Here is a 14024-nt window from a genome sequence, read left to right on the forward strand (position 1 = left end):
GAGTAGGAAGGCACCTCAGAGGCCGTGGAATCCAGCTCTCTTGTTTTACAGCTGAGGAAACTGAGGCATGACTTGCCTAGGGTCACACTGAAAGTATCTGAGGTAGATTGGAAGCGAGATCTCCTTGACTCTAAGTCACAATTAAAACAGAGGGAGCAGGAGATACTGTAGGTTCCTGTCCTCAGGAAGCTCCCATTCTGATTGGGGACATTAACATTGAGACTCCATGGTGACATGTGAGTAGGGGAGGCAGGAGAAAGGGAGAGGTGGGGATGGTTTTGGTTTTACAGGTGGAGAAACTGATCCTGAGAGTGAAGGCAGAAGTAGAATATAGGCCTGTTATGGGGGGTTCCTGGGAGGGCCCCAGTGTCAGGGATGTTGTCCAAGGGATTTGTGTCCAGGTAGATATCAGACCAGATCTAGGCCTCCAAGGTCTCTTCACCTCTGAGACTGGGATTCTGTGACTCTCAGTCCAGTTCAAGATACCCCAGGGGGATGCTGCTGCCTTCAAGACCTTCTAAATCGGGATGAGCTGGAAGGTCCTGAGTTGGGCAGCGAAGCTTGGGGAGGGATCCCATTCACCTTCTGCCTTTCCCTTCCCTCTAGGTGTGCTGGGCTCTCCACTCATCTCTTTGCTCTTCTGGCTTCTGGTGTGCTTCTCCATCGTGGCTCTGTTCACCAGGCGCTACAGCATCCGGCCGGTCATCGTGGCCCTCATCCTACGCTCCATCTATTACCTGGGCATCGGGCCTACCCTCAACATCTTGGGGGCCCTCAATGTGAGTCACGGGGCACAGTGCCAGCTGCTGTCCCGTAGCCACCTCAGGGGCGGTGCGGGAGATAGGGAGTGGAGTGCCAGAATGTTAGCAGTACTACTGCTGCTAATGCTAGTGTTTACACAGGGTCTTCCCTGAGTCAGTGCAGTTGTAAACTCTCCAAGCTATCAAAGCCTAAAAATGTCCCAGAACACCCTGCAAAAAGATAGCCTGGAAAGTCTTTTTATAAATCACTATTCATTATATATAATAGAATAATATAACGCTAATATTCCATATTATATTATAATTACAATAAAGATTAAATGATATAATATATTAATAAATATTGACATATAATAAAGTATATATAATATATGCAATATATTTGTATTTGTATAAAGATGCATAATATATAACCATAAGCTATAATACATAAAACAGAATGTAATATATCATATAAAATATTACATATGATTATATAGAATTGCATTTTTACATGTGTATGTATCTCTGTGTACACATGTATCCCTATGTGTGTGTGTATGCGTATGTGTATAACACACACACACACATATTTAATCGGATCCTCACAATAACCCTTTCAGGTAGGTGCTATGATTATCCTATTTCACAGATGAGGAAACTGAGGCAGAATGAGGTTAAGCTTCCTTCAAGTCTCAGCTACAATTCTACCTTGTACAGGAAGCCTTTCCCCTTAATTCTCCTTTGCTGATCATCTCTAATTGATCCTGTATCTGTCTTATTTGTACATAGCTGTTGGTCGTTTTCTCTGCCATCAGATTGTGAGCTCCTCAAGAAGAGGGGCCATCTTTTACCTTTCCTTTTCATCCCTAGCACTTAAAACAGTGCTTGGTGCATAGTAGGGGCATAAAAAAGTGTTTCTCGACCGACTGACTGGCGAGTGACTCGCCCAGGATCACACAGTCACTAGGTTTCCCAACTCTGAGCCCAGCACTGAATCCACTGAGCCAGCCAGCCGCCTCCCAAGCCATAACTCTGAAGGGGCGCAGTGGGTGGGGGTGAGGGATCTTACTATCACGGATCGCATCGCCACCTTTGCTTTCCAAGCCATCTGACCTACAGCCAGCTTACTTCTTTTTTTCTTTGAAGATTTTCGTTGATGTTTTTTGATGTGGCTTTCTAATAATGATAACAAGGGCACCATGATGTCACTCCCTCGCAAGAAGAACCCTCGGTCCCCTTCCATTATGTCTCTTGCTTTATCGAAGCTGGAGTTTCAAAGCTTAGCTTACAGTACAATGGTAAAACCACTGAACGTGGAATAAGGAGACCTGCGTTTGAGTTAAGGTTTCGCCATTTACTGGCTACATGATCTCGGGCAAGAAATATCCTTTTCTATCAGTATTAATTTGGTGGTGGGGGGGGGCAGCTCAGTGGTGCAGTGAATAGAGCACCAGCCCTTTAGTCAGGAGGAGGACCTGAGTTCAAATGCGGCCTCAGACACTTGACACTTACTAGCTGTGTGACCTTGGGCAAGTCACTTAACCCCAATTGCCTTGCCTTCCCCCCACCAAAAAAAATGTATTAATTTTTTTCACCTGTAATATGGTGCGGTCCAGACCTGATGGCCCCTGAAGTTCCTGTCAACTCTAACATTACATGACAGTGTCTCTCCTGCCTGTTTTCATCCCTTGTCTCCAAGCCCCTCCTTATCTACACGGACAGGCCCTGGGATAGGGATCATGGCTGAATCTAGAAGGCAGGAGCAGATTTTGGGAATGTTGACTTTCTCCTTTTTCTGTTCCCTGTACTTGCTTGTCCACATTCTGATTTTTTCCATAGAGGATAAAACTAGTTGACTAGGGATTTTTCAGGCTTGACACTCATGAGGGGGCACACTTCAGTACTTGGGGCCATAGATAATGATTCCTTGTCCTGACTAGCCCATGCTTACTGCTCAGGAGTCCAAGGCGGAAACCCTTTTGGAGATCGTTATGAGAGAAATCCCTGCCTGGACTCTTCAAATTCTTCCTGGCTGAGTTGTGCTTGTGTCAATACTGGGTCATTTAGGCCCAATCCTCTAACCTAGACAGGGAAATATGGTACTGAGGGAAAGCAAACTCTGCTTTTATGAAAAAAAGATCCCAGGAATGGTTCACGTAGAAAGGAGTTCTTTCACCCATCCTGCTGCCCTCTCAAAAAAAAATGATACCTTTTGTTTTATGTTATCTTCATTTCCAAATATATCCCTCATCTACCCAAAGATCAATCCCTTTGTATAAAATGATAGGATAGAATACAAGAGAAAACAGTTCATTAGCTAATACAGTAACAGAGTCTGACATGTATGTAATGTTTTGTACCCACAGTCTCACAAAGAAGGGACCAAGAGATACATTTTCTCATCTCTCATTTGGGGCCAACCTTGGCCATTATAATTACATGATGTTCAGTTTTTAAAATTGTTGGTTTTTTGTTTACATTATATTACATTATATTAATGAACCAAAACTTGTTTAGCATTTCCTTAGTTTTTGGGTATCTATTTTGTTTTCCATGTTTTTCCTACCACAAAAAGTGCTGCTATAAATATTTCGTTGCATATGGGGCCTTTCTATCTTTGACCTCTTTGGGGTTATATTCCCAACACCCACTATCCTCTTCTATCCCTTCCCTACTCTTGCTACGCTGCTCCTGGTGCCTCGTCCATCACTCGTCTTTCTTTTGCTTTTTTCCCAGTTGACCAACAAGATCGTATTTGTGGTGAGCTTTGTGGGCAACCGAGGCACCTTCATCAGGGGCTATAAAGCCATGGTGATGGACATGGAGTTCCTGTACCACGTCGGCTATATCCTCACAAGCGTGCTCGGCATCTTTGCCCATGAGCTCTTCTACAGCATCCTGGTATGAGCGATGGTGGATGGGCCAATGGGCGGGGCAGGGGGGAGACAAGGGGACAGTGCAAAGATGGGTTCTGGAGAGGGAATTTTGAGAAAGGGTAGAGCTGTGAATTGAGAAGTCTCTAGGGGTCCCATTATAGACACTGGTTTTCTGTGCCGGGCATCCTCAGGACTTAGGACTGAATTTCTCAAGGTCACAATTAACAAGGCACAGCATATCTGACTGTCTATTTCTGCTGTCCCAGTGTTCCTGAAAAGGGAACAACATAGAAAAAAAGAGCCCTTGGACTAGGGTCAAGAAGCTGGTTCTAGGCCAACCTTTGCTGCCCGTTAGGTTCTACTGGTTTTTTTGGGGGGGGGGGAAGGCAGGGCAATTGGGGTTAAGTGACTTGCCCAAGGTCACACAGCTAGTAAGTGTGTCGAGTGTGTGAGGCCGGATTTGAATTCAGGTCTTCCTGACTCCAGGGCCGGTGTTCTGCTCACTGCGCCGCCCAGCTGTCCCTAGGTTCTACTTTAACCAAATGGAATGTCTTTTGAAGTGACTCCAGACTTATTCCAGAGGGTTGGTCCTAGGTGGGGAGAGTGTGTATCTCCAGGCTGAAACAGCTGTCCCAGTCCGATGCTTCTGCCCCTTCCAGCTCTTCGACCTAATCTATCGCGAAGAGACCTTGTTCAACGTTATCAAGAGCGTGACCCGAAATGGGCGCTCCATCCTGCTCACTGCCCTGCTCGCCCTCATCCTGGTCTACCTCTTCTCCATCGTCGGCTTCCTCTTCCTCAAGGACGACTTCATCCTCGAGGTGGACCGGCTGCCCGATAACAAGTCCAAAGGTCTCTGCGCGTTCCCACGGGCTGTCCTGTCCTGGGCTCTTCCTCACAGGCCGCTCCGTCCTCAGTGGAGTAGTGTCTGCTGATAGCTAACGTTTATATAATACTCTAAAGTTGGCAAAGCGTGGCCATGGAGCGGGTCACTTGGCGGCAGCCAGAGACGTAACTGACAGTTCCTCCCCCAGTGGGTGGGGTGAGTGGTACAAGCTCACCTGCGGTGTTTTAGAGGAGGAGGAAGTTCTCCTGGTATGATGAAGACATGCTTTGGCTACCACAGGGGCAGGGGAAGCAGGGGGAAAAGACCCTTTGGGACTGTGTTGTCAGTACCCTCCAAATTCCTTGACTCGGGACAAGGCCCCAGTCACTCCACCCTAGGTACAGTGCTCATGGTTGCAAATCCAAGTGTAGCAGAGAGCACAGGACTAGGGCAAGGGGTCTTAACCTGGGGTCCATGAACTTTTTTCAAAGATTATTTTGAAAACCATATTTCAATATAATTGGTTTCTTTTACAATCCTATGTTTTTATTCTGTGAGCATTATTCTGAGAAGGGGTCCATAGGTTACACCAGACTGCCAAAGGGGTCCATGACAGAAAAAAGGCTGAGGGTCTTTGCCCTAGAGACTGATGCTCCTGCTTCTGCCCTCTCCTCACTGTCTAATTTTGGTCACATCACTGTAGCTCTCTAGGTTTATTTCTCTCCCTGTTGGTCCCATGGGAAAAATGATACCCTTGCCCCAGGCAGCCTGTCCCCTGGAATGGGATGGGAGTTCTCAGATCTCCCTGATCCTTAAACAGAGCCAACTTTCTTGTGGTGCTCAGTTCTCTGACATCTGAAAAGGCTATCTGAGGTCTCCAGCCCTTGGGCCAGTCCTCCTTCAGTTTGGGGAAGGACAGGAGGAGGTCAGAAGTACCCTATCCCTACCAATTATCATGGACCAGCAGATGGAGTCTTCATGTTCTGCCCTTTTGAAGCTTTTCCTACCCCGCCTCCACAACTCCACTTTCCACCAAGGTGTCAGAAGTCCAATTCATAGCAGTGAGTCCCCGCTAACAGCAGGGCCATAGAGTGACTTTCAGAATGTCTCCATGCTGCATCCATGAGCCTCCATTGTCTCTCTCCTCTCCAGCCAGCCCCCTGGGAATGCCCCACAGCGCTGCGGCATTCATGGACACTTGTAGTGGAGACAAGATCGGCTGTTCCTCTGACATCACAGTGCCTGAAATTCGGGAAGGTAAAGGAAGTGCGACTGTAATGGAAACCAAATATAACTGGCACAGGGTGGTATGGAGTTTGGGGATGGGTTGGGATTGGGGGTTGGTGCTTGGGAACACTGGGGTAGTGGGTGGGGGGGAGGAAGGAAAAGGAATAAGCATTTATTAAGCACCTGCAGTATGCCAGGCACTATGTGCTAAATGCTTTACAGATATCTCCTTCGCTCTTCACAACCACCCCAGGAAATGGATGCTGTTCTTATCCTCACCTTATGGGTGAAGGAAATAAGGCCGATGTTAAGTTAAGCCCAGGGTCACATAACTAGGCAAGTGTCTGAATCTGGATTTGAACTCAAGTCTTTCTGACTCCAGGCCCAGCACTCTACAGAGCCAAACTGAGTTAGAATTTGGCTTTACAAGCTGTGTGACCCTGGGCTAACCACTTAGCCTGTCTGAGTTCCAGTTTCCTCCTCTGTAAAATGGGTGTGATCCTAATTCATAGGGTTTTTGTGAGGCTCCAAAGAGATAAGAGATATAAAGCATTTTGTAAACTGTAAGTGTTGTATTCACGTGACCTCCCCCCTCCACTCCCCAGTAAACTCGGAACCATGAGGGATCAGGGAGGCCCCCACTTCCATTCATGGGCATACAATTTAACTGTGATTCCAGAGGATGACGATGAAGACAGCACAGAGCGAGCCTGTGACACACTGCTGATGTGCATAGTTACTGTCATGAACCACGGACTTCGAAATGGCGGGGGCGTGGGGGACATTCTGCGAAAGCCATCCAAAGATGTGAGCCATTTTCCTTCTTCCCCTCCCCTCCAGGCTCCACCAGGGTATTCCCACTGTCTCCTGACCTAATCCCTCTCCAGATTCCCATCCTTAGAAAGAAGATGCTGCACCCATGGGCTCCCCACTAGTTCCCCAACCTTCCTTCCAATGGGATCACTCTTGCTTTCTGATTCTTTAAAACAAATTTTTTTAATCAATACCTTTTGTTCTTACAACATCTTACGTTTCCTAGTGCATCCCTCTCCTCACTTCCAGAGAGCCGTCCCTTATAATAAAGAATTTTTAAAAGGAAAAGATGGATCAAACATAAAAAGAAACAAAGAAGGAAAGAAAGAAAGAAAAAAGAGAGAGAGAAAGAAAACATTTCCAATATACTAACAAATATAACCAATATCTTGTAGCAGCAAGGAACTGGAAACAAAGTAGATGCCCAAAGTCTGAGGAGTGGCTAGACAAATTTGGTCCATGAATGGACCAAATGGAATGGAGTTATTTTCTAGGCCTGAGGAATTAACTGATACAGAACTAACTAGCCAATATAAAAAACATTCTGAGGTCAGATGCATTATTCCACACCGGTGGTCCCCCATTTCTGCAGAGAACCAGGGGGACGTGCTTTCCCGTGTGTCTTCTTTGGGACCAAGCTTGGTCATTATAATTTTGCAGCCTTCTGTTCCTTCCAATTACATCGGTGTGGTCCTCTTGTGTTTGTTTTCCTGCCTCTGTTTACCCCACCTTGCATCAGTTCATATAAACCTTTCCTTGCTCCTCTGTATTTATCATATGCATCTTTCCTTCAGGCCCAGTAAATAACTCCATTCCATTCATGGACCACAATTTGTTCAGCCATTCCTCAGACTTTGGGCATCTGCTTTGTTTCCAGTTCTTTGCTACCACAAAAAGTGCTGCAATGAATATTTTGGTGCTTTTGGGGCCTCTTTTCCTTTTTTTGTCTTCGACTTCCCTGTTGGATTGATTTAATGTCCCCAGGGAAGGACCCATTGGCATCATCACAACTCATCTCTACCTTTGTCCTGCAAGGGCCGAAAGAGAAGGCTTTTAATAAGCCGAACTTAATGGGGAGGGTCTGAAAGAGGGATCTTTCTGTAGAAGGAGAACAGATAACTTTGCTTAGGCAGATTTGGCTGAGAACTAAGACTGACCCTGTCAGACATAAAGCATTGGGACAGGCAGGGTAGGATAGGAAAGTCGAGTCAAATCTTCATTATATAATCTGACATGTAGTGAATTCCAAGGATATTAGAAGTAACCAACTTTATGTGTAAGTAGAAAAACCACACCAAACCAAAATGGAAATGATTCTTTGGATAACCTGCTGTTTTAAAGTACCCAAAACCTAATCTCTTATATTAATGAAGAGAAATTAAGAGTTGGTTGGCCATTACCGCCCCCCGGGATATGTCCCTCAGCATTTATCACAATCCTTGGAGCCCCAGCAACATGGATTACAACCTGGCTGGCTTCTGATGGCTAGAGCAGCAGGCCTCAGGAGACCAAGCCTGAATTCTAATTGCTTTGGGACTCTGGGGCCTAGTGGCTGACACCTGGTGCAAGTCCTCATTACTTCTTGCCTAGACTATTGCAATAACCTTCTGACTGATCTTCCTACCTCCAGGTTTCTCCCAATCCATCCTCCACTTAGCTACCACAGAGATCTTCCTAGAGTGCTGGTCTGACCATGTTACCACACCACCCCACACATCCCTTCAATACGTTCCAGTGGCTTCCTATTACTTTCCAAGATCAAATACAAAATCCTGTTTGGTTTTTAAAGCCCTCGCCCCATCTTACCTTTCCAGGCTTCTTAATCTTTACTTCTTTCCACATATGTTGCATCAACACTGTCCGTGCTGTTCCTCGCATTAGATACTCCCATCTCCTGATTCCAGGCCTATAACTCTGTAGAACAAAACTGAGTTTGAATCCAGCCTCATACAACGAGCAGTTGTGTGACCTTAGGCAAATCACCTCACCTCTCTGGGCTCCAGTTTCTCATCTGTAAAAGGGGGATGATCATAATTCACTGGGATTTTTTTTTTTTGGTAAGGATCCAGAGAGATGATGTATGTAAAGCATTTGTAAACTCTCAGCGCTATAGACACGTGAGCCATTGTCAGCACCTCTCTTCCCCCAGTCAAGTCGTTGGCTATTTCCCATGCCTGAAATGCTCTCCCTCCTCACCTTCACTTGCTGCCTCGCTTTCAAGACTTAGCTCAAATCCTCCCTCCTGTGGGAGTTCTTTTCTGGTCCCTTTTGCTGCTAGCACCTTCTCTCTGAGGTTGCTTCCCTGTATCTAGTATGCACATGGCTGTGTGTAGGTTGTCTTCCCTACCCGAATGTGAGCTCCTTGAGGGCAGGGAGGGTTTCGCCTTTCTGTGTATCCCTAGTCCTCAGCACGTAGCAAGAGCTTAATAAATGCTAGTCCACTGACTGACAGACAAACTGCTTGGGAGGGAGCGGTTCTTGACCTTTTAGAAATGAGGAGGAAACTGGGGCAGCGTTGAAAGTTAGAGGCTAGCCCGGACTAGAAGTCCCAGCCCCTTGTCTTGAACCGCTGTTTATATTCTGCTGCTACTCCGAAACTTACCCTCCCCCCTCCCCCGCCCCAATCTTCAGATCCCCCAAATCTTATGCCTGCTGGACGTTTGCCACCATTTTGAATTCAAAACTCTCTAGGTCTCCGGTCTTTGATGCCCTGTCCCATTGTATCAGTTTAGAACCTAACTGCTTAGCTTCTGGTGTTGGGGGGGAGGGTCCTGATGGTGGTGATGGGGCTCCTGGCCTTTGTCTCTCTTCTGCCACCCACCATCATCTTCCTGCCAACAGGAGTCCCTATTTCCTGCCCGAGTGGTCTATGACCTCTTGTTCTTTTTCATCGTCATCATCATTGTGCTGAACCTCATCTTTGGGGTGATCATCGATACCTTTGCTGACCTGAGGAGTGAGAAGCAGAAGAAGGAGGAAATCCTTAAGACCACATGCTTCATCTGTGGTGAGAAGGTGTTTTCTTTTCTGGAGTGCCTCTAGGCCTGCTGGGATGGAAGGAACCGTATCATTCTGGCTCAGAATATTAACTAGTTCTTTTCCTAGTTCCTGGGGGGAAGGGTGGGCTAGGAATCCTGTATGGTGTTTTGGCTTGCCCATGCAAGAATTAAGGGAATATACTTGACAGTTTCTTGGGGGGGGGGCGGTGCGGAGGGGGACAGACATGCAAAAGCCTAAGAACCAGAGATTTCAAGCTAGAAAAGACTCTAGCGGCCATCTAGGCTCTCATTTTACACATGAAGAAACTGAAGACTAGAAAAGTCAAGTGACTTGCCCAAGGTCACACAGGTGGTTCAGAATTTGAACTCGGGTCCTCTCATTCCAAAGTCAGTGCTCTTTCCTATGTGACCCTCTTCTGGCTGTTTTGTAGGTCTGGAGAGGGACAAGTTTGACAACAAGACTGTGTCCTTTGAAGAACACATCAAGTACGAGCACAACATGTGGAACTACTTGTATTTCATCGTGCTGGTGCGAGTGAAGAACAAAACAGACTACACTGGCCCAGAGAGCTATGTGGCTCAGATGATTAAGGTGTGGAGGAGGGCACGGTGGGATGGGGCGGGGTGGGGGTGGGGAGTTGGCTTGAAGTGAGGGCATCAGTGGCTGCCATGCTCCATCTGCCCGCTCCTTTCTGCTGTGTGTACATCTGTTTCTGAGCCTTGTCTCTATTTCTGGGCCAGGACAAGGAGGGCCCCAGCCCATTCAGATGTCTTTGGAATCCCAGGTGTTTTTGCTACAGGGTTCCTGGTTGGTCTGGAGGTCTGCTTCATTCATTTACTAGAGGGAAATTTCACATCTGTCTGAACTGGTGGGTTGGAAAGGAAGTCATCCCCCGCCACCATCCCCTTGCAGAATGTTAGTGAAGGGGGATGAGGGAGGGGCTATAGTCTCTGACATCTGCAGATACTGTATAAAGGGCTAGCAGGGGAGCTGGAGTAGCATCTGGAGAAATCCTTTTCGTAGATGAAAATGCTACCAACTGTTGACTCCTGGCTCCTGCTGCTGGAGCTGGGCTCAGACTCTGGAATCAGGTTTCGAAAGTTATCCTAAGTTAAACTCTCCAACTGGAGAGAGAACATACGGGGCCCTGGGACTGAGCTGACCTGCTGGATTTCAGATCCTATAAGTCTGATTGGTTTCCTTCCCTAAAATTATTCTGGAAAGACCAAGGCTTGTGTAGTGGCAGGAGCTGTGTCTGTCTGTCTCACAAAAGAGATTTTATCTTGAGGAAGGGGATCTGAAACTTGGTGGCGGGGAGGACAATTTCCTCTGATAGCCCAGGTGGTTGCTGAGCCTATAAATGGACAAGAGAGCCAGAATGTTAAATTTTTAATCCTCAGGGGAAAGGTGTTTAACAGGCAGTTGGCAAGGTTAGAGAAAGGGTGGTTGTGCACAGTCTGAAATTTTACGTGTGTCTGAAAGGTGATGTTCTCCCTATCTATCCTCTCCTTCTCTTAAGGCTAGTCCATCTTCTGAGTCATGATTTTTCTGGAGGAAAGACCTCCAACGTTTTTGTTGAAGAAGCCTTTCCTTCCAGCTTTTGCAAGGCTTCAGGCTGCATGACATGAGTGAGGGTAGAAGTGCTGTCAACAAAGGTCAGTTTAAGAGTAAGCTTTGCCAGAGATACAGCGCTGTGGCCCCTAATGACAAAACCAGCCCTGCCAGGAAGGACCCGAGTTGATAGCAACAATTACTTGGCCTATTCACCCTGGCCAGTGGCTCTGCAGGGCTAGAGTAGCAAGTTCCTTTTTTAGGATCCTTTCCAACTTAGTTTCCCCCTTCCCCAATCTTACTGACCCTATACTGCATGTTCTTTATTTCAGAACAAGAATTTGGACTGGTTCCCTCGAATGAGAGCCATGTCGCTGGTCAGCAATGAAGGTGAAGGAGAACAGAATGAGATACGGAGCCTTCAGGACAAACTCAACTCCACCATGAAACTGGTGTCTCATCTCACCTCCCAGCTCAATGAGCTCAAGGAGCAGGTAAGAAATTTCCCTTGTCTCGATCTCCCCTTTTCACCATCACCCGACCTCGGGAAGCCTTAGACCAGAGCTCTGAAGTCAGCCTTGTGGAGTCGTCTCAATTCTACGCTGCCTCAGCCCCAATCCATGCGTGTAACACTCCTTGTCCATCTTCCTAGTCACTGAACTGATCCCCCTTTAATTCTAGAGACTTCCTTCTGTTTATTTCCAAATTATCCTGTATAGAAAGCTTGTTTGTAGTTTACATGCTGTCTCCTCCATTAGACCGAGTTTCTTGAGAGTAGGGGTTGTAATTTTTTGCCCTTCTTTGTATCCCCAGTTCTTAATGCAGTGCCTAACATTTAATAGGCAATTATATTTATTGTTGATGTTTATTGGCTGACTGATATGGTAAGCACAGACTCTCCTCCACCACATAACCTTACTTCAAAGGTTATTCATTACCTTTCATTATTCATTATTTGGCCAGGTCTGGTCCCTGGCAAAAACGTAAGTCAGCCAGGGACAATGTTGGGATCTAGGCCTTCTTCCTGTTAATGTCTATCCTGCAGTCCGTGTGATACCTTGGGGGTGTGTTGTGTGTGTATGTAGGGGTGGTTTGGCAGGTAGGGATTAATCTGGCAAGGAGTATTTGCATTTTAAAAAAGGACTCTAAAAATAGAGAGCTGCTCTTTCCAAAGTAGGGCCACTCTGTCCCTTTCTCCGGGAAGATATAAATCAAAAACTTCAAAGATTGCCTAACCTAGAGCAGGGGCACTTAGCTGATGGCATCTTTTCATATACCTGGGTGCCTTTAGGTACTGGGCACAAGCTGATGTACCTAGCTGCACAAAAGTTGTGGTTTGTGACCAACTGGCTTAAAGGAAAGAGAGTGACCCTCCCTGGGGGAGGTGGGGTTTAGTAACCTCTGAAGCTTTCTGAAAGTCCAAGGGGGAGGGGCAGGAGGCACCACTTGTCCAGTAGTAACAAAGAGACAGACATCAAAGAGCTAGTTCTTTGAGCAGAGGCTCACAGAGCACAGAGGGCACAGGGGAGCATCCTGATGGAAACTGTCTTATCTAATTCCAGATGACAGAGCAAAGGAAACGCAGACAGCGTATGGGCTTTGTGGATGTCCAGAACTGCATGAGTCGCTGAGACTGCCCTTCTCCAGAAGAGGGGGAGTATTTGTACTGAGAGGGTCGTTACTGCAAAGAAATGCCCTGGCTCTCTCTCTGCTTCCTAGTGGTGGGATGGCCCCAGCTGAGTCAACCACTTAGGCCAGGATTCATACTCAACAGGGGCTCCCTCACTGTCAGGGATCCCAGATGGCAGAAGCTTTGACCAGCAACAGGGGGAGGGAGACTCCTAGCTGACAGTCCAGTGGACAGTTCTGGAAGTGAAGCTGTGGAAATCCGCCAGGAGTCATTTTACCTTACTGCCTTAGAGGAAGATAAAGCACTTGGGAGCTTTATTCCTTAATACAGTAACTTTTTAAAATTCATTTTTATTCCTCAACGTGGGTGATTAGGAGTGGGTCATTCTCTTTATCTCCAGGCACTACATTTTGGTAGCTACATGCCTCAGGGGGAGGTAGCATGAATACTGTTACTAGTCATTTTAGGGCTTCATTATTTAACTTCTTCCAAGTACGCCATCCTGACTCAGACCTGCCCACGCGGTTGTCTCATCCACCGTAGACCTCATCATTTTTCTCTGGGATGCTGCCTTCGAATCCTGGGGCAGTCACAAGCAGGCAGTTCCCCCCACCCCAAATATTCACAATGTGGGTGGGTGACCTATGGATGACAAATTATTGCTCTTATAATCTAGTCCTTCTTGAGTCCTTTGGAAGAGATTTTCTCCTGGTCTACAGTAGAAATGGCAGATCTCGGAGGTTTTCTGGGAAGGGCTGGTTTGGACTGAGTGGCTTCCCCCTCCCCCCACCCTCCTGCCCTCCTGGTGTGATGTTTTACGGAATTCTTGAGAACTAATTTGTTAATTGCCTTAAATAAATTAACAGAAATTTTAAAATTAGGATTCTTATACTTGTCAAAGGTTAGCTGATAGAGGAAAGGCAAGTTCAAACATTTTTCTAACTGGTCCAACACTTGCACTTAAGGGATTGTTAAAGAGGTCCACTTAAAACCAACCATCATCTTTGACAAAGACCTCTTGGTCATTTCCAATTCCTATTCAGATTTAGAATGGGAAGGGACTTTAGCGATCATCTAACTTAGACAACTAACTGTTATGGAGAAGAAACTAAAGCCCAGAGAGGTTACGACTTCCCTAAGTAATACTAGTAATAAATAGCAAAGCTGGTATTCAAAGCCAATCCCTGACTCCCAAGTTGCTTCCTCTTTCCTTATCCTACATTCCTGCCTATACAAAGCTATGTGCTTCCTGACTTCCATTTTGTTCTTGACAGATGGCAAAAGTAGAGAACTTTGGGAATCTCTCTCTCTCTATCTAAAAACAATATTAGTTAATACTGTGTATTAACAATGGCTAT

The 14024-nt window shown here is 46.4% G+C and overlaps 1 protein-coding gene across 1 annotated transcript in view; it reads left to right on the forward strand.

The window, feature by feature from the left end:
* Positions 1-13845, forward strand: part of ITPR3 (inositol 1,4,5-trisphosphate receptor type 3) — a 123062-nt gene extending 109217 nt beyond the window's left edge. Inside the window, exons 50-58 of the mRNA XM_036767319.1 lie at positions 607-779; positions 3480-3644; positions 4279-4471; positions 5598-5702; positions 6352-6479; positions 9327-9492; positions 9916-10076; positions 11369-11530; positions 12599-13845. Coding sequence (XP_036623214.1) covers positions 607-779; positions 3480-3644; positions 4279-4471; positions 5598-5702; positions 6352-6479; positions 9327-9492; positions 9916-10076; positions 11369-11530; positions 12599-12667 — 1322 coding nt within the window. The 3' untranslated portion in view covers positions 12668-13845. The remainder of the gene's footprint in view (positions 1-606; positions 780-3479; positions 3645-4278; positions 4472-5597; positions 5703-6351; positions 6480-9326; positions 9493-9915; positions 10077-11368; positions 11531-12598) is intronic.
* The last annotated feature ends 179 nt before the right edge of the window (positions 13846-14024 follow it).

The sequence above is a fragment of the Trichosurus vulpecula genome, chromosome 7 (genome assembly GCF_011100635.1).
Source record: "Trichosurus vulpecula isolate mTriVul1 chromosome 7, mTriVul1.pri, whole genome shotgun sequence".
NCBI classification, from domain to species: domain Eukaryota; kingdom Metazoa; phylum Chordata; class Mammalia; order Diprotodontia; family Phalangeridae; genus Trichosurus; species Trichosurus vulpecula.